We start from the raw sequence: 26,652 nt of genomic DNA, 5'->3' as shown, positions 1-26,652 counted from the left end.
TCATATTTATTCAGAATGTGGAAACCCCCTCTTGACTCGAGAACCAGGATGTCTCAATGTCTTTCCATTGTCTCTAATGGACCATTCTTGTCTCTTCCTGGGCTGGACAATGGGTCGTTATTTGGAGCTGTAAACACCTGGCTTGGGAGGTGCCCCTCCTGTTTGATTGCTCACTGTCCTGGTGGGAGGTGGAGCTGAAGGTTGAGCCCAGTTCTCAGTATACACTAAAACACAAATTCCATAGCCTGCATACATAGTTCATAATGGTTATTAAGTTTAGAACATTACAAGCTTTCATAAAAGACCTTATTTGACATATTTTTATATAGCACAGTAACAATGTATAGAATCTATTTATTCAACTGCTTATTCTTTGGGGTTCAAACCCCACTGTTCTCCAACTCCCAGTTGTCCAAACCCCATTGTCACAAAGACGTCTCTTCAATTATCACTAGATTCTATAGAGCTTCACCATAACAAATGTAAAAAGAGCAGGGCAGAGATGCTTTCTGAGGATGGTATGTGATGCATATACTTAGGGTATGTCTACACTACGAAATTAGGTCGAATTTATAGAAGTCGTTTTTTTTTAAATCGGTTTTATATATTCGAGTGTGTGTGTCCCCACAGAAAATGCTCTAAGTGCATTAAGTGCATTAACTCGGCGGAGCGCTTCCACAGTACCGAGGCAAGCGTCGACTTCCGGAGCATTGCACTGTGGGTAGCTATCCCACAGTTCCCGCAGTCTCCGCTGCCCATTGGAATTCTGGGTTGATATCCCAATGCCTGATGGGGCTAAAACATTGTCGCAGGTGGTTCTGGGTACATATCGTCAGGCCCCCGTTCCCACCCTCCCTCCCCCCGTGAAAGCAAGGGCAGACAATCATTTCGCGCCTTTTTTCCTGAGTTACCTGTGCAGACGCCATACCACGGCAAGCATGGAGCCAGCTCAGGTAACCGTCACCCTATGTCTCCTGGGTGCTGGCAGACGCGGTACGGCTTTGCTGCACAGTAGCAGCAACCCATTGCCTTCTGGCAGCAGACGGTGCAATACGATTGGTAGTCGTCCTCGTCGTGTCCGAGGTGCTCCTGGCCACATCGGCTGGGAGCGCCTGGGCAGACATGGGCGCAGGGACTAAATTTGGAGTGACTTGACCAGGTCATTCTCTTTAGTCCTGCAGTCCTATTGAACCGTCTTATGGTGAGCGGGCAGGCGATACGGACTGCTAGCAGTCGTACTGTACCATCTTCTGCCAGGCAGGCAAGAGATGAGGATTGCTAGCAGTCGTATTGTACCATCTTATGCCAGGCAGGCAAGAGATGAAGATGGCTAGCAGTCGTACTGTACCATCTTCTGCCAAGCAGCCATGAGATGTGGATGGCATGCAGTCCTTCTGCACCGTCTGCTGCCAGCCAAAGATGTAAAGGATAGATGGAGTGGGTCAGAACAAGAAATAGACCAGATTTGTTTTGTACTCATTTTCCTCCTCCCCTGTCTAGATCACACTGCAGTCAGTCACAGAGAAGGCGCAGCGAGGTTAATCTAGCCATGTATCAATCAGAGGCCAGGCTAACCTCCTTGTTCCAATAACAACGATAACTTTGGTGCACCATTTCTTATTGGAACCCTCCGTGCAGTCCTGCCTGAAATACTCCTTGATGTACAGGCACACCCTTTGTTGATTTTAGCTCCCTGAAGCCAACCCTGTAAGCCGTGTCGTCAGTCGCCCCTCCCTCCGTCAGAGCAATGGCAGACAATCGTTCCGCGCCTTTTTTCTGTGCGGACGCCATACCAAGGCAAGCATGGAGGCCGCTGAGCTCATTTTGGCAATTAGGAGCACATCAACCACCACACGCATTATCCAGCAGTATATGCAGCACCAGAACATGGCAACGCGATACCGGGCGAGGAGGCGACGTCAGCGCGGTCCCGTGAGTGATCAGGACATGGACACAGATTTCTCTGAAAGCATGGGCCCTGCCAATGCATGCATCATGGTGCTAATGGGGCAGGTTCATGCTGTGGAACGCCGATTCTGGGCTCGGGAAACAAGCACAGACTGGTGGGACCGCATAGTGTTGCAGGTCTGGGACGATTCCCAGTGGCTGCGAAACTTTCACATGCGTAAGGGCACTTTCATGGAACTTTGTGACTTGCTTTCCCCTGCCCTGAAGCGCATGAATACCAGGATGAGAGCAGCCCTCACAGTTGAGAAGCGAGTGGCGATAGCCCTGTGGAAGCTTGCAACGCCAGACAGCTACCGGTCAGTTGGGAATCAATTTGGAGTGGGCAAATCTACTGTGGGGGCTGCTGTTATGCAAGTAGCTCACGCAATCAAAGATCTGCTGATATCAAGGGTAGTGACCCTGGGAAATGTGCAGGTCATAGTGGATGGCTTTGCTGCAATGGGATTCCCTAACTGTGGTGGGGCTATAGACGGAACCCATATCCCTATCTTGGCACCGGAGCACCAAGCCGCCGAGTACATAAACCGCAAGGGGTACTTTTCGATAGTGCTGCAAGCTCTGGTGGATCACAAGGGACGTTTCACCAACATCAACGTGGGATGGCCGGGAAAGGTGCATGACGCTCGCATCTTCAGGAACTCTGGTCTGTTTCAAAAGCTGCAGGAAGGGACTTTATTCCCAGACCAGAAAATAACTGTTGGGGATGTTGAAATGCCTATATGTATCCTTGGGGACCCAGCCTACCCCTTAATGCCATGGCTCATGAAGCCGTACACAGGCAGCCTGGACAGTGGTCAGGAGCTGTTCAACTACAGGCTGAGCAAGTGCAGAATGGTGGTAGAATGTGCATTTGGACGTTTAAAGGCGCGCTGGCGCAGTTTACTGACTCGCTTAGACCTCAGCGAAACCAATATTCCCACTGTTATTACTGCTTGCTGTGTGCTCCACAATATCTGTGAGAGTAAGGGGGAGACGTTTATGGCGGGGTGGGAGGCTGAGGCAAATCGCCTAGCTGCTGGTTATGCGCAGCCAGACACCAGGGTGGTTAGAAGAGCACAGGAGGGCGTGGTACGCATCAGAGAAGCTTTGAAAACCAGTTTCATGACTGGCCAGGCTACGCTGTGAAAGTTCTGTTTGTTTCTCCTTGATGAAACCCCCCGCCCCTTGGTTCACTCTACTTCCCTGTAAGCTAACCACCCTCCCCTCCTCCCTTTAATCACCGCTTGCAGAGGCAATAAAGTCATTGCTGCTTCACAGTCATGCATTCGTTATTCATTCATCACACAAATAGGGAGATGACTACCAAGGTATCCCAGGAGGGGTGGTGGAGGAGGGAAGGAAAATGCAACACAGCACTTTAAGCACAGCACTTTAAAAGTTTACAACTTTAAAATTTATTGAATGACAGCCTTCTTTTTTTTGGGCAATCCTCTGTGGTGGAGTGGCTGGTTGGCCGGAGGCCCCCCCACTGCGTTCTTGGGCGTCTGGGTGTGGAGGCTATGGAACTTGGGGAGGAGGGCGGTTGGTTACAGAGGGGCAGCAGTGGCAGTCTGTGCTCCAGCTGCCTTTGCTGCAGCTCAACCATACACTGGAGCATTCTGGTTTGGTCCTGCAGCAGCCTCAGCATTGAATCCTGCCTCCTCTCATCACGCTGCCGCCACATTTGAGCTTCAGCCCTGTCTTCAGCCCGCCACTTACTCTCTTCAGCCCGCCACTTACTCTCTTCAGCCCTCCACCTCTCCTCCCGGTCATTTTGTGCTTTCCTGCACTCTGACATTATTTGCCTCCACGCATTCATCTGTGCTCTGTCAGTGTGGGAGGACAGCATGAGCTCGGAGAACATTTCATCGCGAGTGCGTTTTTTTTTCTTTCTAAGCTTCACTAGCCTCTGGGAAGGAGAAGATCCTGTGATCATTGAAACACATGCAGCTGGTGGAGAAAAAAAAAGGGACAGCGGTATTTAAAAAGACACATTTTATAAAACAGTCGCTACACTCTTTCAGGGTAAACCTTGCTGTTAACATTACATACATAGCACGTGTGCTTTCGTTACAAGGTCGCATTTTGCCTCCTCCCACCGCGTGACTACCCCCTCAACCTTCCCCCCTCCCTGTGGCTAACAGCGGCGAACATTTCTGTTCAGCCACAGGCAAACAGCCCAGCAGGAATGGGCTATACTGAGTGTCCCTGAAGAAAAGCACCCTATTTCAACCAGGTGACCATGAATTATATCTCACTCTCCTGAGGATAACACAGAGAGATAAAGAACGGATTTTGGTTGAATGCCAGCAAACATACACTGCAATGCTTTGTTCTACAGTGATTCCCGAGTATGTGTTACTGGCCTGGAGTGATAAAGTGTCCTACCATGAAGGACGAAATAAGGCTGCCCTCCCCAGAAACCTTTTGCAAAGGCTTTAGGATTACATCTAGGAGAACCGCAAATGCCAGGGCAAAGTAATCCTTTCACATGCTTGCTTTTAAACCATGTATAGCATTTTAAAAGGTACACTCACCAGAGGTCCCTTCTCCGCCTGCTGGGTCCAGGAGGCAGCCTTGGGTGGGTTCGGGGGGTACTGGCTCCAGGTCTAGGGTGAGAAACAGTTCCTGGCTGTCGGGAAAACCGGTTTCTCCGCTTGCTTGCTGTGAGCTATCTACAACCTCCTCATCATCATCATCTTCTTCGTCCCCAAAACCTGCTTCCGTATTGCCTCCATCTCCATTGAAGGAGTCAAACAACACGGCTGGGGTAGTGGTGGCTGAACCCCCTAAAATGGCATGCAGCTCATCATAGAAGCGGCATGTTTGGGGCTCTGACCCAGAGCGGCTGTTCGCCTCTCTGGTTTTCTGGTAGGCTTGCCTCAGCTCCTTCAGTTTCACGCGGCACTGCTTCGGGTCCCTGTTATGGCCTCTGTCCTTCATGCCCTGGGAGATTTTCACAAAGGTTTTGGCATTTCGAAAACTGGAACGGAGTTCTGATAGCACGGATTCCTCTCCCCAAACAGCGATCAGATCCCGTACCTCCCGTTCGGTCCATGCTGGAGCTCTTTTGCGATTCTGGGACTCCATCATGGTCACCTGTGCTGATGAGCTCTGCATGGTCACCTGCAGCTTGCCACGCTGGCCAAACAGGAAATGAGATTCAAAAGTTTGCGGTTCTTTTCCTGTCTACCTGGCCAGTGCATCTGAGTTGAGAGTGCTGTCCAGAGCGGTCAGAATGGAGCACTCTGGGATAGCTCCCGGAGGCCAATACCATCGAATTGTGTCCACAGTACCCCAAATTCGAGCTGGGAACGTCGATTTAAGCGCTAATCCACTTGTCAAGGGTGGAGTAAGGAAATCGATTTTAAGAGCCCTTTAAGTCGAAATAAAGGGCTTCACTGTGTGGACGGGTGCAGGTTTAAATCGATTTAACGTTGCTAAATTCGACCTAAAGTCCTAGTGTAGACCAGGGCTTAGCATCCAGGAAGCAGAGCAAGCTGGGAGGGTGTTGTCCAGCTTCTCTGTAGCCTTTTGGGCATGGTGAAGCTAGGCAGTAACTATGCAGTCATTTCAGCCTCTGAGACACGTTTTTTTGCTTGTGCCTGCCTTGTGCAGAAAAGAAACTTGCATAGATATGCATGTTGCAGACACTACCAATAGGTACATTCAAGGAGGATGTAGGTTAATTGGAGAGGGTTCAGAGAAAAGCCTCGAGAATGATTAAAGGCTTGAAAGACATGCCTCATAGTTGTAGACTCAAGCAGTTCAATCTATTTAGCTTAACCAAAAGAAGGTAAAGGGGAGACTTGATCACAATCTCTAAGTACCTATATGGGGAACAGAAATTTGATTATAGAGGGCACTTCAGTATAGCAGAGAAAGTTATGACAGAATCCAATGAATGGAAGTTGAAGCTAGACAAATTCAAAATGGAAATAAGGTGCAAATTTTTAACAGTAAGGGTAATTTAGCATTGACTAATGATTTACCAAGGGTTGTGGTGGATTCTCCATCACTGGCAATTTTTGGATGTTTTCCTAAAAGACAGACTCTAATTAAAACAGGCATTATTTTGGGGCAGGTCTCTGGCCTGTGTTAACAGGAGGTCAGAGTACACTGATGATCACGCAAAAAGAAAAGGAGTACTTGTGGCATCTTAGAGACTAACAAATTTAGTTAGTCACGATAGTCCCTTCTGGCCTTGGAATCTATAGATTATATAGCCTGAGATGGCCTTGTTAAAATGTAATCCCAGTGAATTTTGTATGCAAGTGAGCCCTCAGGGAGAAAAAAGGAGGCAATTTATTACTAACTTTCAGAGTGCCTCCAACATCTAAAATCTACAGAAAGCAGCCCTCATGGAAAGTCATTTGTCTTCTCAAGAGGAGATAATACTCAGGGGTCCAAGTAGGTAATGCTAACTCATTTCACCATTCCTGCTAGGTCAGTTTGCCCCTACACCATTAAAAAGGCAAATTACACTAACCCTGATCACCGAGACTCCCTCCTCTGGAAACAGACTTACTAAAAAGTTATGTCATCACCCAAACTCCGCAGCATCACCAAGGGGTTACTGTAGAATATTGCACTATTTTGTTGGTGAGCCAACTTGGTCACTCTTAAATTTTGACACATTTGTTGTCATCAGGCCCAGAAAATCATTTCTGTAGCCAGTCAACATCCGAGGAGTCCTCGTTCACTTACTGCCCCCTATCATCCCTAGGTCTCATCAGTATTATTGATTGGTCTGTTTTCACCCTCCCATTGAATATTTTGCAGCACGTTATTTTTCAGTGCAAGAATCTTGCATGCCCCTCCTCTGCCCCCCCACAGTTTAATTTCTTATTTCCTGCCCTAAATTCCATTGTCTTCATTATTATCCCAGCACCTCCCAATGCAGGATAACCTGCCAATTCCATTCATGCTATTTACATCCTCTTCTACAAGGTCAATAGATGCCATGTTACATAGTTTCAAAGCTGTTTTATTACAGAAGCGCAGTTGTAACAGACCATCTCAGAATGACAGGAGAACAAAGTTTAGAGCCCACTGGTGGAGCTGTGTGTGTGGGAGAAGCTTTGGAGTGAATTAAAATATCAATTGAACATTTGAGAGACCTCGTATGTCAGCGCTAGTGCTGGGTTTCCCTTATGCACCACAAGGGTCTCATCCTTTTGGAGGTTTCTATCAGTTACCTGTATGACCTCTTGGTAGCTGTTCATCAGAATGCTTTCCCTACTACAATAGTAGTGTGGGTTTTTTTCCCCCTGTAATATCCTTATTTGATGCCAATTTTTGAAATTTGTTTTCAGAGTGTCGTATATGGAACTGTGCGTCTGAAGTCTAAGGGACATACTGAATCATCGGTAGCCAAGGGGTTCCAGGAAGCACGAGGTATGTCTGCCCATTCGGCACGCCGAGCCTGCTACGATGGAAGGGTGGGTGCTGCCCTTGGCAGAGTGAAGTCTTGAAGGGATCAGTTTGCTAACAAGCAGTAGGATGTGGTTCCTTGGGGTATCTGCCCTTGGAGCAGAAGACTGGAGACTTTAAAGGATATTGTAATTAAGGCCATATTTTTAATGATTGCAGCCTGGGGGCGGTGTGCTGCCTGGTGCATATCGAGCAAGCCTTTCAGTGACTGTTCTTGTTCTTCCTTGAAGAAAGCTCCCAGAGCTAAAGAAAGTCCTTCAGAACTTGTGAGTATAGGCACTATCTGACTTGTGTGCATGATGATCTAATGGAATATCTCCTGGTCTTCATGTGTATGCACATGCCTTCAGAGAAGAGAAATTAATACCCCCAGATGTTAAAGGTGGATTTGTAAAGTTTACTGGAACTCCTTGTACTTGGGGCTTAACAGTGACATGCTAAGGAGGTGCAGGAAAGTTAATTTGTGCTCTGAGATTTCTAAATGATGTACAAAGGCCTTAAAGTCTCACACCACCTCCAGACAAGTTAGATTTGTCTTTTTTCCCAAGTTTGTTTTTACCCCAAGAATATTAAGTCTTGTCTTGCTTGTATGCTGCTGGCAGACTTATTGGATGTCTTAGAGTTAATGTTAACTCAACCCTTAATTGAAAGGACTGGGGGTATTAAATCTTTAGCATCTTTTCTTCCAGATTTCTATCAGGGGTGTGAAACAAAGCTGGTTTAAACAGCAAACAAGTGAAATGAGAGGGAAAGTGACTTCAGACAGACATCTGAATGTAGCCCTCCAACTGTCCATAGATTTCTAAAGAAGCTAAGCAGTCATGGGATGCAAGGTAAAGTTTTGTCATGGCTCAGGGCTGGCTAGGAGTAAATGATCAGTCTGCATGACGAAAAGGCTAACTGGGGTGCATCAAGGTTTTGTACAAGGTTTAATATTTAATATAGTTCATGATCTGGAAAGGCAGTCAAGTAGTGAGATAGCAAAATTTGCACATCACTCAAATTCCAGTCCCCTCTCCTCTTAGCTAATGTAAAAAACTGGTCTAAACAAGTTGGTGAATGGGCAACTCAGTGGCAAAGGAAGTTCAACGTTGATAAATGCAAAGTAATACACATTGGAGGGAAAAATTTGAACTACTCATACACCGTACAGGGTTCTAAATTAGTTGCATCAGTGCAGGAAGGGAACATGAGCATCACTGATGAGAGGGCTTCATTGAGCTGTCTACAGTTTGCAGCTCTAGTCAAAAGTCAGTTAATCTTAGGATGCATAAGGAAGGCCATGGCATATATTGGGTGTGTACACCTTTATGTAAGTCAGTGTTGTGGCCTCATCTGCAACACGAGACACCCCATCTCAAAAAGGGCATTACAGAACTAGTTGGGGTTCAGAGAAGGGGGACAAGAATGATCAAGGGCCTGGAAAAAATTATCTTAGGTGACTGAAAGGATTGGGACTGTATATCTTAGAAAGAAGATGAGTAGGAGGGGAGCAAGAATGAGTGGTGATAACAGAGACTGCAGGTCTTGAACACTGGTTCACGGTGTCCTTAAGAGCTACGCATACCTGGCCTGCCCACCACTGACCTACTAATAGTTGCTAGAATAGCAGCTGGACTCTAATGGAGGACTCTAGTCCTGGGATCTGATTGGTGGAACCCTGGGTGTCCTGATGGGTCCCCAGCCTCTATTTAGCCTAAGCACAGGATCAGGAAGTTGTCCATGCAGCTGGGTTCTCCCTGCTCAGGATTGCTTCCCCTGCAATACCTGCACCTACTACTGATCTCCTAGTAACCTGACCCTGCCTGACACCTGACTCTCAGTTTGCCCTCTGGCCTATCTCAGACTCTGACCTCCTAGTATCTGACCTGGCATGACTTCTGCTCTGCCCACTAGGTCAGACTGCCCACATCCCTGCCATGACAGGTAGGGAATATAGATCATGAACTTCTGTTCTTACCCTCTCAAAATATGGAGACAGTCAATGAAGTTGGGTGACAAATTCATAGAACTGAAAAGGAAACACTTTTGTACAACACCACTGTGACCAAAAGCACCCCTGTATTTGTACCCTACACATTAGTGTAATAATCTTTGTGCAAAATATGCCATGTGAGGTATCACTTACAAACACACACACTGGTCATCAATATTCTTGTATAATGTAGGTACAAAATGTGTATTAAGAGTTATGAACATAACCTGAAATTATGACTACCATGTGTTTACAAGTCTGGGGAGGGGATAAACCAGTTTTGCAAAGACAAATGACAAGCTGATGCCCCAGCCATGTCTCAACAAAGTGGTGGCCAATCACCTGTCATGTGGCCATGCTTTGGCAACAGGAACAGATTGATCTGCATTTTAGCAAACAACAGCATGGAACCTCTTTCACCACAAGACTCTGTGTCTCTGTCCTCACAGCTCGAAGGAACTTCGTCTAGCGGTAACCCTCGGGAAAACACATTTCCCAGGTTTCAGAGTGGTACCCCTGTTAGTCTGTATCAGCAAAAACAACGAGGAGTCCTTGTGGCACCTTAAAGACTAACAAATTTATTTGGACATAAGCTTTCTTGGGCTAAAACCCACCATTCACCAGATGCATGGAGTGGAAAATACAGTTGGGAGGTATAAATACACAGCATATGAAAAGATGGAAGTTGCCTTACCAAGTTAGGGGTCACTGCTAACAAGTCAATTCAATTAAGGTGGAAGTGGGCTATTCTCAACAGTTGACAAGAAGTTTCCAACTTCTGTTCTCCCTGTGTTAGCTCTGCCCCCTTGTCAAGAGATCCTAAATGGATGAAGGATCAAATGATGGCAGGCTAGAGCCTGGTTAGGAAGCTCTTAGCCTAGCCTAGCAGGCATATACATAACCCTGGTGTCTGCTGGGTTTTACTGTGAAATTTTTAATTCTACACTTGTGGGGGAGAGGGAAGACAGCTGCGAATCCACAAGAACTAATTCCAAACTGAACATGGGAAGTCCCCTTCAGAAAAGGGAAAGATAAATACATGGGAAATTTGCCCAGGTAGAAAGTGAATAAGGATTTCAGGATAAGGATTTCAGGAATTGGTCCTATCTCTGAAAAGCATGTTGTAAATAATAAGAGGGCTCGAAAAAGAACTAGATAAGTTCATGGAGGATAGGTCCATCAGTGGCTATTAGCCAGGATGGGCAGGGATGGTGTCCCTAGCCTCTGTTTGCCAGAAGCTGGGAATGGGCAACCAGGGATGGATCACTCAATGATTATCCGTTCTGTTCATTCCCTCTGGGGACCTGGCATTGGCCACTGTCGGAAGACACGATAACTGGGCTAGATGGACCTTTGGTCTGATCCAGTATGGCCGTTCTTATGTTCTTCTGTAACAGTATTCTAGCTGGTGCTACCAGCAGTGCCTATGGTTAATGTTGCTTAACACTTTCCAGTATGTGATCCTGTTTACTTGTGGCACCTTAGAGACTAACAAATTTATTAGAGCATAAGCTTTCCTGGGCTATAGCCCACTTTATCAGATGCATAGAATGGAACATATAGTAAGAAGATATATTTATATAGATATATACACACACACACACAAGCTGGAAGTTGCCATACAAACTGTGAGAGGCTAATTAGTTAAGATGAGCTATTATCAGCAGGAGAAAAAAACTTTTGTAGTGATAATCAAGATGGCTCATTTAGACAGTTGACAAGAAGGTGTGAGGATACTTAACTTAAGGAAATAGATTCAATATGTGTAATGACCCAGCCACTCCCAGTCTCTATTCAAACCCAAGTTAATGGTATCCAGTTTGCATATTAATTCAAGCTCAGCAGTTTCTCTTTGGAGTCTGTTTTTGAAGCTTTTCTGTTGCAAAATTGCCTGCTGATAATAGCTCATCTTAACTAATTACCCTCTCACAGTTTGTATGGCAACTTCCAATTTATGTGTATGTGTATATATATATATATATATATATATATATATATATATATATATATATATATATATATATCTTCTTAGTATATGTTCCATTCTATGCATCTGATGAGTGAGCTGTAGCCCATGAAAGCTTATGCTCTAATAAATTTGTTAGTCTCTAAGGTGCCCCAAGTACTCCTGTTCTTTTTGCGGATACAGACTAACACGGCTGCTACTCTGAAACCTGATCCTGTTTAGTTGCTTAAAACCTTGCTGAACTTGAAAGTTTCCCAGGCTGAGCACCTGCCTCAGACCAAATTTCTTTTTAAAAGTTTCAGAGGAGAAAGAATAAAACAATACTCGCATCCCTTGCCCTCCCAATATTCAGCATAATAATTGTTTCATTTGGAAGCTCTGGCACCTGTGTGCTTTACAGCGGTGACTGGCAGGGGGTCAGGCACATTTCTTTTGCCATTCCCATGAAAATCCACTCAAATCTGGCTAACCTATAAGCCTCTGAAAGTTGTAGTTTGCACATGCTCAGTAGAGTCACTTTGGCCACTAAGTTCCCTGTCTTCACTGCTGGCCCAGCCCTCGCATAGCTCCTATGTGAAACTGGGCTGCACATTTGCTGTGGGGATGGCACCTGAATATGCTCCCGATGGGCTCTAGGAAGGCAGAACTTTCCCTGCAATTGCCCAGTGCCCTCACTGGTAGCAGCCAGTTAGCTGAAAAATCCACACCCCTGAGCGATGTGGTTGTACCAACCTTAACTCCTGGTGTAGACAGTGCTATGTTAATGGGAGAGCTCCCATCCACATAGCTACTGCCCCTCGGGAAGGTGGACGGGAGAGCGCTCACACATCAGCATAGGAACATCGTCGCTGGAGTGCTACAGTGGCACAACTGCCTCGGTGCAGCATTTTAAGTGTAGACTTGCTCTAAACTAGTGTGTCATATTTAAGGAGTCTATTATTCCCTTAAAGGAATAATGGACTTAATATATTTGGACTGTCCAGGAGAAGGCAGGGCAGTATAGAATGTATATTTGGGAGAAAAATCCATAACTGTGGGTCTGTTGGAGTCACCCTGCAGCATAACCAAGGCTGGTGAGAGCCAGTGTAACCCAAGGGTGGCTGGCAGGCGGCAGTTACACCCAGGCTGTGTGTGAGCAGCCCAGGTGGGAACTACTTCAGTGAGGTATTGTAAGGGACCTAAGGGTGCAGGGTAAGTGTGACACAGCCCCTCACGGGTCTGGACTGCCCTCTGGTATGTCACAGTGGGGTCCAGGCCTTTCTCCTGGACAGGACATCTGCCACCATGTTTTGTTTTCCCTTTGTATGCACAATTTCCATATCAAATTCTTGTAGAATAAGACTCTGAAGCGGAAGTTTGGAATTTGAGCCTTTCGGTTTGTTCAACCAGATCAGTGAAGAATGATCTGTTAATACCCTGAACTTTCTGTTGAAAAGATGGGGCTGTAACTGCTTTACTGCCCACACAATTGCATAGCATTCTTTCTCTCTGACAGAATAACTTCATTCCATGGGTGTCAATTTCTTTCTTAAGAAAGCAATAGGGCGTTTGTTGTTGTCCTCCCCTGACAGTTTTAGGGGCTGTACTAATGCAGTGTCTCATGTATCATACACAGCTGAAACATTTTGTCAAAATCTGAACTAGCTGGCACAGGCTTTTCAGACAAGATTTTCTCCTCCCCTACTGTTTTTAGCTCCTGGAGGAGCTGTGCGAACCCTCCCCCATGAAGTAGAATGTAATCATTCATAGAACGTCATAAATGTAGTACAAAAGACACCAAAAATACTGCCTGAGGGTGCAATATCTGTCACAGCCCCTTCATGGAAATAGGGCAGCTGGGCCATGAGGTCCGAGGTTCCAAAGGCGAACGCTGACACCCGGCTCTCCCCAAGGTTCCACGCTAGCTTAGACATCCTCTCCCAGAGCTCCAGGTGTGTGCGTGCTGTGGGTTTACAGTTCACCATCCTCTTCACAAACTGTGATAGTGGAAGAAAAAAGATACACTTGCTTTGCAAAGGTACCAACATGCAATCATTCTGCTGTCCTTAGCCCAAGAAACATAGAGCTCTAGACAAAATAACAACCCACTGACGGCATTTCCCTGCCTCCATTTCCTTGTGACCCGTTGGGCTTAGGTCAGAGTCCTCTAAGGCAGGGGTTCCCAAACTTTAACCAGGGAATCCCCTTTCACTAAAATGTCAAGTCTCGTGAACCCCCTCCTAAAAATGAATATTTCCAGGGATTTTTCTCCTTTACTTGAGTATAAATTATAAAAGCAGTGATCTTGGAAATATAAAATTTGTTTTTGACATGCTTATTACACACTATTTATTATTAATTATTATTTACCATTACAGTATTTTTATTACATTATGAAAACGGCAACACTCTTCCAAGATCTCACTTTTGTAGCTTGTATCACTTTGAATAAGCCTGTTATAAGACAAGGCTCTTGTGTTTCATCAAGGAGTATCAGATGTGAAACAGCGTGAAGGTATTTAAGAAGCCAACTCAAAGAGTTCCTTGTATACAAGCATTCAGGTCCTGAGCAGTCCAGGCAAACAATGCACATTACAACAAAGCTTAAAGTTGTTCTTCATAATAATTTTAAAAACAACACTAGCTGCCTATTTAATTTTAAAAAGAGCAAAAAATATCCACCTCCCTTTCCATTTCTTATAAGGAGTCCTTGAAGTTTAAATCTCTTCAGTATGCTTTGGTCTGCTTAGCTCTTGAAAGCCCAGGAGCACTGGGCTGCTGACCTCATGCTGCCCAGAGTTCCTAGGGACAGCTCTGTCTGCCATTAGGGAATTTTTTCACGAGAACCCCCTGTAACATTTTGCAAACCCCAGTTTGGGAACCAATGCTCTAAGGAGAACCACCCACCACACATTGTCTCTCATCTGCAGCCAGTTTCTTCCTCAGCTGATCCTGCGGTTAAACAGCACCCCTGTACTACAAGAGCAAGTCTGTTTCTCTTCTGCCCAAGCTGTGGGTAGGTCTCTGCTGCAGGGGCAGTGTGATTGTAGCATGGGTAGGTATACCCTGCATGGCTCTAATCTAGCTAGCAAAGGGCATAGTGGCGAAGATGGGATGGTATAAGCTCAGGCTGGCTGCATGAATACAAGTCTACCGGGGACCTGGGTACATACTGCTACGTCTTCATTCCTATTGTTACCTGGATGTGCAAGATAGCACATGGATGCCTATTGTCTACTACTTGGGTTTAAATCAAGTTCCTGGGAGCCAACCTAATGACAGTATATTGTGAGAGCTTGTCCTGATGAAGGTCTGCTGTGATCTGTGTGGCTCGTCTCATCCAAAAGCATTGTACATGTCGCCTCCAATGAACAGGCTGCTGCATGAGTTTGAGGGGAACTTTGTGTACAACCAGCAAAGCCCAGTTTCTACAGCAAATAAGTGTCAGACGCAGGATGAGAACCATGTTCTCTTGGCTCACACAGCAAAAGCCTCATGTTACCCTTCACCCCCAGAAGATCCCTAGTTATTTAGATCTTGCTGCAGCTTTCCCATCTGTCAAGGGCTCTAATATTATGTTTGCGTAGCACTTGATCAGCAGATCTCAAAGCACTTGACACATGTGATTAGCTGTTTTACAATTCTAACTAAACAGAGCTTTGAAGTAGTTTCTGAAGGCTTTGTAGTCTTGTGCTGTATTGTGTCAGCTTCTGGGATGGGGTCAGAGCTGCTACAAGATTCCAGTTCAGGCACTTTTAAGCAGTTTTGGGTGTCTCAAGTTGGAGATGCTGAGGTGCTCACCAATGGCTAAAATTGAAGGTTTGAGCCTTAACCTGAGCACTTCAGCATCTTCAGACAATGCATGTAAAACCTATTGCATTTCTGCAGTGTGTGATTTCCGAAGGCTCAGCTTGGGTCAATCAAACTCACTTATCAGGAAGGGTTGTTTAGCTCCAAAACTGGGTGGAGAAATCTGACAGGACCGTGTGTAAATGGAAAACACACTGACTTCTTGAAGTAAGAACTGTTCCATGTGTCCTTTGCTCAGTCTTTCACAAGTTTGATCCAATTAGGCCTGATTTAACCTGATTGATGTTTCAGAAAATTAAGCAACTCAAAAGGCAGTGGGGAAGGGGAGGAAGAGGAAAGCAACCTTCCTATGCTCTGTCCCGTGCTATGTTACTCTGAGTACTCTGCATGTCTCAAGCATAGACTGTTTGAGGCAATACCTATGTAACTGGGCTGTAAAAATTAAGTGTTCCCTCCTCCCAATGTTAATACCACTTTTTTTTTTCCACTCCAGTGCATGCCCTCTTTGCATGAAGGACCTCCCAGCGCTGCTATCCTCTTTCCACTGAGGCCCTTCTAACAAAATTCCTTCTATGCTACCCACAAGCAGAGTTCACTGTAATAGTTTTAAGTTATTCCCCTTTGCAGTTCCAGGTGCATCCTATCATCTTTTGTTCCAATGCAAGCTCTCTAGGGCAGGGACTGTCTTGATTTGGGTTGTGTTTCAGGTCAAGCATGTTGTAAGCACTAGCGAGTCAGCTCTGACTGAGCAAAGTCCAGTACTGCCAAGCCAAACAAACCACAAGTAAGGCTGAAAAGTGTCGTGAGTAGCTTAGAACTCATAAGGCTTTGAAATATATTTAGGATCATTTTATTTGCCTTCTGGTTTGAGCCACTAGGATGCTCTCAATTCTTGTTTTCAAGCTTTACTTTTCCAACCATGATGGCTAGAAAGTTTGAAATGAAAGTCGAGATTTGCATTTAATTACTTGCCTGCAGGAATTTGGTTTTTTTTCTTAAATGGCCCATGAGGTGGAAACAGTGGGTCTTGAGTTCAAGAGTAACAAGTGGCACAGCTGGGAACATGAAACAGTGGCTATGCCTCAGCAGCTGCTGTGTTCTACTCTTTTCCCTCTGTGGTAAATGAAAGGGGGGTGGAGCTCCTTTTATGGACACCCAGCCAGCCAGTTAGCTATAAAATTCCCCTTAGTAGCTGTTCTTGCTTTACCTGTAAAGGGTTAAAAAGTCTATAGGTAAAAGGAAAGGAGTGGGTACCTGACCAAAAGAGCCAAAGGGAAGGCTAGAACTTTTTAAAACTGGGGGGGGAAATTCCCCTTTCCCTGTCTGTGTTGAGACAGGGTTGGAACTATGCTGTAAGAGTTTGGGGGCAGGGATGAAAAACCATTAGATCATACCAAGAAACTACTTATTTAAAAACCCAAATATGTACGTAGATCAGGAAATGTCTAGGAAGACATGATTAGGTTTTATTTCTTTTAGGCTTGTGGATTCCTCTGTGCTAACACCAGGTGCTTTTGTTTTGCTGGTAACCTTTAAGCTGGACCTCAAGGAGGCTATTCTTGATTCTTAAATTTTGTATTTGTTTTTTTTTAAATCAGCAATAGCCTAAGTTTTCAGATGTATTTACTTTTTTTTCTTAATAAAATTTACCCTTTTTAAGAACAGGATTGGATTGTGTGTCCCTAAGAGATTTGTGCATATGTTGTTTAATTAGCTGGTGGCAACAGCTGATTTCCTTTTTTATTTTTTCCATTTCTCAGCTCTTCCTCAGAGGTGTGTGTGAAAGGGGTTGAGGGTACCCCACAGGAAGGAATTCCCAAGTGCGCCTTGCTGGGTTCTCAAAGGGGTTTTTGCATGTGGGTGGTGGCAGCATCTGTCCATCCAAGGTCAGAGAAAAGCTGTAACCTTGGGAGTTTAATACAAGCCTGGAGTGGCCAGTATTAATTTTTAGAATCCTTGTGGGCCCCCACCTTCTGCACTCGAAGTGTCAGAGTGGGGAATCAGCCTTGACACCCCCAAATGTTTGCTTTTGTCAGTATATGGTGAAGGCAGCAGCTCTGCATTTCAGAAATAGTATGATCAGAGACAATCCAGCAGACAGCTAGCTTTATGGGCATTATATTCTGCTTCTTGAGGACTGCACCAGAGCAATCAATTAGCATGTCTCCAAAATGTAACTGCTCAGACATTCTGTGTCTTTCAACTTTTTTTGTCTGCACTAATGCAATCCAGCAACTAGCAGTAACTTCTTGAGCTCTCCCTTTAAAGAGGAAGCAAGGACAAGCTCTGGGAGGAAGAGAGAAACCCCAGGTTTGGGTTTGTGTGGCGGTGGCTATTTTCAGCAAACTGCACTTTTAAACGTTTGCGGTGGTGATGTTGGTCCCACAGTACTCAATAGACAAGGTGGGGGAGGTTTATTGGACCAGCTGCTTTGGGCAATTTCTGCTGTGCCTCACCATGTCCCAGACAAGGAGCCTATTCTGCCTGGGGGACTTGCTATCTCCATCTGTACTGTGGCCCTGCCTCTTGCAGACTGTGCAGTAAGGAGACGTCACGTTAGATAGCTCTCCTTGAGGGATGCCCTCTCTCTGCCTCCAATCCTAAACCCATGCGATCAGTGTGTGTGTCCTTCAGAAAGGCCAGTACAAAGTGCTGTTCAAGTTTGGTGCTTTGTATTGGTACACGCATGTCCGTGGCATGAGACAGCCCCCCAGAAGATGAGCTGTTTGTTCACAGTTCCTCCAGAAGCATCCACGTAAGAGGAGTGTCTGGTCTGTCAGGGGTGGACATGCTGTTCTCATGGGGGCTATTCATCTGCGTAGCCATCCCCCTCCACATAGGTCACATTCTCCAGACCTGCTGAGCCGCTTCGATGAATCCCCTAATGATCTTTCATCTGATGACAGCGAGGCTCCACAGTTCGGGTCCCCTGCATCCTGGGTCTGGGCAATGGCTTCCAAGAGACACCTCCTGGAGAATTTCCAGGGAGGTTTGAGGTTGTGCAGGTCTTACAACTGACCACCAATCCCCATTAAGTCCCTCTGCTGATTGCCCTATCACCACCATACCAAATACAAAGGGGAAGGAGAGACACGTGAAGCATTGTATAGCTTAACCCCACCCAACCTAGCTGACTTAGTGACCTGTTTCCATGTCAACCCCCACATTGCTCCGAGCATTCCCTGCCTTTACCACCAACCAATCAGCTTTTACCTTGAACACCTCCATGTTGTCCCTTATGCACAGGAAGAATTCTGATAAAATCTGAACAGCTGGTACTGTCTTCCTTTCAGCTCTTCTGCCATGATGCTTATAAAACCCAGCCTGCTGATTGTGGCTAGGTAGAGAAAGCCTGCCATTCCTCAGCCCCTCTTTCCTTTTCCTACTCTACCCTCAACTGAAACAAGCTACAATATATGTGACAAAGCTGTGCCAATTCTTTGCCTTATTTGTTTCCTTGCTTGTTGTATTCATGTTCCCAACCCTCCATCTCTTTGCCTTTCAACTGTAAAGCCTTCAGGGCATGAGTTGTCCCTCATGTTTTGTATGGTGCCTAGCTCAATGGGGCATCCAGTCCTGACCGGGGCCTGTGAATAGCAGCATGCAACGTGAGCAATGATCCAGTTGGCACTATCCCGCCTGGCTTTGACTTCTTGCTGGGGTGTCTGCACTGGGAGGATCCTTCATGGGATTCAGCAAGTCCTAATGTCTGAGTCTCCATAGAGACAATAGGTAGAGTCAGAGAGGGTCACATTTGATCCTTCTATGCCACTTTCTGAAAGGACAGAAGTGGCCCATACAAAATCTGTTGTAAGACATCTTGCCATCCAATGCAGAGTCAGTGTAACTCAACTATGCTGGACCTCTTGTGACCCCCTATGTCCTAGGTGTATCAGGCAGTTCTGGGGAACAGGGATGGAGGTGACATTCCTACAGTGCCTTGTATTCTGACCATTCTGTCCCAGCATAACCGCTCACAGTGAGCTGTTACAATCCAGTGCAACTTGCAACCCTGGCTGGCTGTAAGTTGTATCTGATCTAGGCATGCCCACCAGGCAGGGCCAGCATTTGGCAGCACGAGGGGTACTGCAAAAGCCACCTTTGCCTGCCTACTCTTGTCTGGACCCGAGACAGGAAAGGAGAATCTGGGCCTTGATTTCTGAAACTCTCTTTGAAAATAATGCCAAAAGCACTAGCTTGTATAAGAGAAGTTTCTGCTTTAGGGAAGAGCAGTCTTGGCCAAAGGGTGCAAACAGTGGACATTTGAAGATGGAAGCTCTGTGAGGCAAAGAATAGTTTGTGTCCAGTGTCTAGCACAGTGGAGCCTCAATCAGGGACTGGGACCTGTAAATGCTACTACAATTCAAGAATGTGTACAGACAGTATTGCTGGGGGTCTCACCCCTTGCCCATAGCTGCCAAATTTATGAAGCCCCATATCGGACATTTGGTGCAGATTATGTTCAAATATGCAAATTAGCTTAAGGAACATGCATATCTGCAAATATTTGTACCATCCTAAACTCAAGCTTAAAGTTAATAAGACATGGAGCTGCACAAAACTTGGTGCCTGGGTGAGGAGTAGGCGGGAAAGCCATGACAGACATGTTTGTGGGGTGTCAGAAGAAGAAACTAGATTGGGGGGGGAGGGGTTGACCACAGGGCATTGGGTTGGCTTTTAGAAGCTGGGGCCAGCCTGCTTTGTGTGGAGCCTGGGCAGAAGATTCAGGAGCTGGGACCTGGATGGGCCTGGGTAGACGGGAATATCTGAAGGCAAGTCTAGGGCCCCCTCACCTTCTCCCCCTACTGCCTCTGCTTACCTGCTCCTCACTCAGTCTAGTAGGAGAAGTGGAAGACCAAGACTCTTGGCTACCTGTTCAGAAGGCACCAAAACAGCCACCAGCAGCTAAGAGCTACAGTTGCAGGCTGTTCCAGCCTCCCAGCCAAATGCGTGGCATCAGTCAGGGAATGTGAGAGGGGTGGCTGGCAGGCTTGAGTGCCATGTGAGGCATGACCCTTGTCCTGCCCACCCCAGTGGTGGGGAAACCATCCCAGAACAAACAGTTCATCATCAACTAAAAGACCTTCTGGTAAGGAAAAAAGACTGAGGAACAAAGAGTTTTCTTCCAAGTGACAAAGTGGAAATGTCTGGGGATTTATCCGCAGCCACCTGGAGCAGAGGAGAGCTGAGGAAGAGAACACAGAACGCAGGGAAAGGGAGATAACGAGGCTTCCCATTCGAGTAATTTTCTCTGAGCATGGAAGACCTGATTGAAGAGAATAGAGGGCTCTGCTCCTCAGGATAGGCAAAGGTAGGTCGCAGACTGAAATCTGGGAGGATTCTATGGAAGAACAAAAGGAAATGTCACAGCAGGCCTTTAAATCAAAGTGTCTCCAGAGCAGATACAAAGGGACAGAGCCCTCCAGGGCAGAATGACTCCCGCGGGAGAAGACAGGATGAAATAGGTTTGTAATTAACATTAGCAGAAGTGGCATTGGAAGTTTGTATGCATTAAAAGATGGCTAAGAGGGCATAAGTTTTGATACACCTGAAAAAGCATTGAGCCACTTAATGTAGCAACCAAGTTTGGTATTTAAAGTATAATGCTGAAGGTGGAAGAGAGGTGGATTGGTTTTGAGAGCAGAACATGTGGCCCGTCTGGCAGTTTGGGGTTGTGTCAGAGTTTGGGGTTATGAACTCCATTTTGTTTCATGAACCTCACTTTGTTTCAGGGCTCTACTTAATACCGTATTGTAACCTTCATTTTGGTGTATGACCAACATATTGTATTGCAGCCTTATGTGGGGATTAGAGCAGGGGTTCCCAAATTTTTCCCCTGAGGCCCACCTGTGTGGCTGCAATAGGTACTGTGGCCCTCTATTAACATGTGCCCACCAGGGAGAGGAATACCCTGGGGTATGCGTGGCTCCTCGCCGCAGCAGGCACCAGAGCCAGTGAAAGGGCCAGGCAAGTGCCACAGCCAGCTCCTGCCGACACCCTCTACCTCAGCAGCCTGCTAAATGCATTGAGCTTATTACCTGGCAGCCCTGCCCCAGTCACCCACCCAGCACCCTGGAGCATCTCCCAGGCACCCCCTGCCTGTGAATGAGGGAAGGGCTCTGGGGCCACCAGTGCCAGGCAGAGGCAGGCACTCAGGACGGGATGGGCTGTTACCTGTGAAAATCCCAATCACGTCTAGACAGAAACAGAGTGGCACCACCCAGCTCCAGTCCCTGGGGAGGCTGTGGGGCCAGTACTCCAGGGGTCCTGACAGCCACAGATTGCAGGGGGTGGTGGCTTGGAGTGGGAATGGTCACGAACCCTCCAGCTGCCCTGGGAGCCGCCACCTCTCGGCTCCTTCTCCTTGCCCTCTGCCTACCACCTGGCAGTTCACCTTTGTCTCTGCCCCCCACTGGGAACCTGGACTCCTCCAGCCCTGGGCAAGGGCCATCGCTGGCCTGGCCACCACACTGCCAGCGTATACAGTTTGTGGGGACAATGCTCCCCAAATTCCACCCCTGGCAGACCCCTGGCACTGTCATGGCCCACCTTTGAACTGTGGCCCACAGTTTGGGAACCCCTGCATTAGAGCATCCATTTTTATAGTCCGGGTTTCCCACTTACTATATATTGCTAGGGTTCTTCGTGACCCCATCAACGACCATCAATGTTGAACAACTCTCCGCAACTCAAACAATGGTTTGATACCAGCCATTGACTTTGCATGATTCTCTCCACAGAAGCTGATGGGGAAGCAGGAGCCCAGAATCTCCACCCCACCCCTAACAGCAGCATACGGGAAAAGAGGGACAGACTGTCTTGAAAAAGGAGGATGCTTGTCTAAGCAAGGAGCCAGACTGCTGCAATAGGCAAGAGCAGGCTAAGAAAGCAGGAAGGGCTACCTAGTCCCAGGATGGCTGTGGCACTGATTCAGAGGTCTAAGACCACCAAATGGCCAGGTCCCACTTCCAAGACTGACTGGGTCTTGCCTGGGAATATGCCTGGGACACCTAGAGCTAGAAACGGTGACCAGTCACTACTCAGATCCATGGGGCTTAGAAATACACTGGATCTCACAGATGGGTCCACTCACAGCAAACTGGTGTCCATGCAGAGAGGGGGCGTGGAATAGGTTGTGACACCCCCTGTAGGTTACAGTAAAAGCTTTTGTGTCTAGCTCACGGAAAGGTACCTGAGCCACCTTCAGCAGAATAGGGTTATGCTCTCCTATATCATGTCTAATTCTACTGAGGGCTGTCTTAGGAAAGGATTCCATGGATTTGATTAGAAAGCTACTCTGGCTGTGACAACTTCTTATAGTAGCAGCTAGAAGCCCTGTTGAGATTAGGATGGTCCCCATTGTTCTAGGTGCTGTGCAAACACATAGCAAGAGAGACTGTATGTCTTCACTACAAAGGGAGTAGCTCCCCATGCTGGTACACGGTCTACACAGTCATGTTACAGTGCTTAAACTTGCAACGCTCAAGTGGGGGGCAGGAGGAAGGGTTTCACGCTCCGAGCGAGAAAGTTTCAGTGCTGTAAAGTGGCAGTGTAGATTAGGCCTATGTCTACAGTGGCAAGTTTCTGCACAACAAGTTATACCACTTTAAATAAAGCACTGGAATTAAACTGCTGCTGCGTGTCCACATTGTGCTCCTTGTGACAGTGGAGCGCATCCACATTAGCAGCTCTTGCAACGGCAAGGAGAGCAGTGCGCTGTGGTAGCTATCCCACTGTGCAACTGGCCACAGGGTGCTTTGGGAAGGGTTTGCAATTGCTCAGTGGCTAAGCTATGTTGCGTGTATTGCTACGCTAAGCAAAAACATGCTCATGTTGTTCCTTTGGCCTCTTCTTCCCTCTTATCCCCACTTGTTTCATCTGCCTGCTGATGCTTCTTGTCTTTAACCTAGACTGCTAGCTCTGTAGGGCAGGAGCAGTCTTCGTTAGGTATGTGTACCGCCCCCCACCCAGTGGGGCCATGGAGCCTGGAGGCCCTACTGTAAGATAACTAAGAAGGCGGAAGGCAGCTTCAGAGGCAGCTGGTGTCAATAAGCATCCTGTGTATCAACATCCCTTAAAGAATGGTAGGAGTACCTCTCAGCTAATTCCAATGGATTACAATGAAGACAGATGCTATGGTGACTCCTGAAAAGTTCCTGGTGGTGAGCACTTCTTTGATTCAGGTCCATATATACACTCCCAGTCATGGGAAGAGGATTCATTCTGTACCTTAAAAGCTTGGACCATTTTAGAGAAGAATTTGTTATAGGCAGAGACTGGAGCCTGAATCCAAAATAAAGGTTCAACCATAGCTGAGCTCATGTAGTCCCAAGGACTTAAGACCAACTGGAGAATTTTATATAACTAGTCATACTTTCCTTTAGCTCTAACAGATGCACTGATGTGTATTTTGTTACCGGTCCTGTTCTGCGGTTATTGATAGAATTGAATTAATAAAACAAAAAAAAATCACATGGCCAAATCATGCTCAAGTCATGCTTTCCTCAGAGAGCTAGCTTGGGGAACTTAACCGTGTATAGCACTTACACTGTCTTTTTAAGAGCTTTGAGAAAGGAAGCTATATTAAAACTTTCAGTATTTCAAAGGGAATAAAGTATTAACAGGGAATTAATGTAGGATATAGGAAAGCTGTTTTGAACTCACCAAATAAAGAGGAACACAGGATAGAGTAGCTGTTCATGTAATTTCTCTAATTTACTTAACAAAGGGGTACAAAGAGAAATTTTGTAACTTCAAGGAAAGTCAACACCTGCTTGTTCAGTTTGAAAAGTAATTGTTTTACCAAGATACTACATCCCTAGAGGTAGGGGCTGCCCTCCAGCTTAACGTCCAAACAAGATGGCTGGCCCAGGTAGCTATCCAGCAGAATTTTATAAAGCTGTTTCACAAAGTTCAACACACCTGCTGCTGTGTCTTCAATGCTATATGAAATAACGTCCTGCTTTGATAGAAACCTCTATTATAGGGCTTCCAAATCAGAAGAGATCTTCCTATCTGCTGCCTATATGGATTAAAGCAGGGGTTCCTAAACTTTGGACACATTTTAATGAGGAGAGTCTACATGAGCTGCCCCCCCTCCCACGGGTGACTGAATGGCTTTCTGGTGACACCCAGGTGAACTTCATTGGGAGCTGTCGGTACACAGCATCTTTGGAAATCTGGCCTCCAAGCTTTTTGGCAAAATAGTTCAATGATGACCCCAAAAATGGCAACCTTTCCTGGAGGAGCTGGGAATAGAAGAGAAGGAAAGGATTAGAGAAACACTGTACAGCAAAGCTAGGCCATTAGTATGACAAAATTATATATAGTTGGTGTAGAAAGTATAACTGGTAATTTAAGTTTAAAAACAATTTACAGGGATGTTACAACTATCCCTAAATCAGACACTATATATGGAGGAAAGTCAAAATTAAGGCTGAATGTAAGAAATCCAAACATTTTAAGGCCCAGAAATGCATAGTTAGGGTGCCTAAGTAACACTGCCCTGTAGGGAAGTCATGCAATAAGAATACAATTTTGAATGACTTATATTAGTGCTTGTGGTCTTAAGTTAGATGAAACAGGTTTTAAAAAATTCATTGCATTTTTTCATATAGATTCCTCAGCATTATTACAGGGCAGAGTTCAATTTGTTTGGGTACCTTGTTCATTTCCATACTTTAACATATTTGGATTTCTTTTAAATTTCACTTTTTCTGCTTTTTCTGGACATATAAAGTTTTTGTTCATGTGAATATTTGCAGAATCACTGTAATGTTCTTACCATCTTAATGTAGTTGCCTGTGAATTTACTTCTTTTTTAAAAACTAAAGAATTGTTCTTCAGTATTGGCAATCAAAATCCAGTCTAGCAATTGAAGAATGGTATACAGGTGGAAAGGATCGCCTTCCAAAATAAAAATAAGTTCACTGACCTATGGGAAGACTTTATAGAAGTGGTGGAATAAAGTTGGTGGGTTGGCTTATGTTTCCTTCTTCCAATACCCTCTCCTATCTCTTTTTTCCTATTGTTTCTTTCCCTCTGTTTGTCTCCTATTTCTTTATTACCTCTTGTATTTCATTTTATGTGTAAAAGTGAATATAGTTTTATCTTCTATGTGGTAACTTCTGCTGTAGTGTTTAGGTTTCCTTCTTTTTTATTGTGTATACACACATTAAATTTTAAAAACCTGTTTTGCAGACTTACATAAACAGGAAATAGAAACACAAAGAGGCTGTTACCTTGTGACACTTCTAGTATTTGAAGATAGTTAGTATCAACCTTAAAATATCTGTTTCTAATTTAACTTTTAGGTCCAGATTCATTGCCATGCTCTGGCTGCTGTATGGCTGCTTTGTGCTGCTCCAGAATGGCAGAGTATGTATCCCATGTTCCCCTCCTCCCCATTCCATCACATCCTCCATGCTGGTTCCTTCTCCTACCTTGCCTGTTGAAATGATGTGGTGCAAGAGTTTCTGATCTTAAAAAAACTAACAAACAAGAAACCACAACCTTCTGCTGGAGAAACTATCTGTTCTGAAGAATAATGGAAAAGGAGCATTCATTTGGGAAGTTTCTGAAAATAAATTCTCCAATGTACCAGAGCTATTCAAGAGCCACTTCTCTGCCAGTTTGAGTAGCTAAAAATACTTGAGCTGAGATCATTTGGGACAAAAGTCCGACGGGGGCTAAATTTCTTAAAGGACCCACTTTTAATGGATTTTTAGCTCATTAACCAACAGATTTAAATTAATTGAGTACTGTCCTGCTGTAATTTCGGGGAAGATTCTTTGTGCATAAAATGTGGATCCCTGCTTTAAGTGCACAAAAAGCCATCCATAATTTTGATGCCATTACTGGCCCCTTCCAACAGGCTCAAATGCATAATTTCTAGTGTGAATGGCTGTTCTGATTCATGTAAAACTGAAGTAAGAAGATATTATGGTGACTTATTAAACATTTTAAAAAGACACAGGTTTAAATTCACCCCTTAAGTAAGTCGAACTATGTTGGGGGTTAGTGTTGCTTTGGCCAGTAGTGAATTTGGTTATGTGACAACCACTATTTAAGCACCCCTGAGCACAAGTAAGTCTCTTTCATGCAACAATATTGTCAGACCCACCTGCATTGCTGACCTGTGTTACAGTTTAGATTGGGCATAACCTTTATAAGTGTCTCCAAAATAAGGACATGTCTGAGGCTTGAGCACAGTTACCATACCACCTGATGTACGCTACCAAACAGAATTGGGTTGTAATCAAGGCTGATGAAATGTTTATAATTGTAGTATAGATGGGCCCTTGCTCAGCTGACATCATAGATAACCTAATGCAGGAAATTGTCATACACCTACTCTTTCTGGTGTTAATCTAGTATGATTAACTGGTGTATCTACCTTCATCACAGTGGTGCTACCTCCCCACTGTAATAACACCAGTGAGAGGGATTTCGCCATTTCCCTTAGGACTCTATTGCATTGTTTAATGGCCACAGCTTAGCCTTAGGTTCTGGATACCTTGTATGCAATTGCCCTTGCTCAATT

General features: G+C 45.5%; 1 protein-coding gene across 1 annotated transcript; it reads right to left on the bottom strand.

Annotated features, from left to right (window-relative positions):
* Positions 1-3,355: 3,355 nt before the first annotated feature.
* On the bottom strand, positions 3,356-5,201 carry LOC140915302 (uncharacterized). The gene is made up of 2 exons (XM_073354884.2): positions 4,485-5,201; positions 3,356-3,897 (listed from the first exon to the last, which is right to left on the bottom strand). Exons 1-2 carry the CDS (start codon positions 5,065-5,067, stop codon positions 3,356-3,358), a joined length of 1,125 nt encoding a protein of 374 aa, XP_073210985.1. The 5' UTR covers positions 5,068-5,201.
* Positions 5,202-26,652: the final 21,451 nt, after the last annotated feature.

The sequence above is a fragment of the Lepidochelys kempii genome, chromosome 7, assembly GCF_965140285.1.
Source record: "Lepidochelys kempii isolate rLepKem1 chromosome 7, rLepKem1.hap1, whole genome shotgun sequence".
NCBI lineage: Eukaryota > Metazoa > Chordata > Testudines > Cheloniidae > Lepidochelys > Lepidochelys kempii.
The sequence above is the reverse complement of the archived record's forward strand: the minus strand, read 5'-3'. Positions and strand labels throughout refer to the sequence as shown.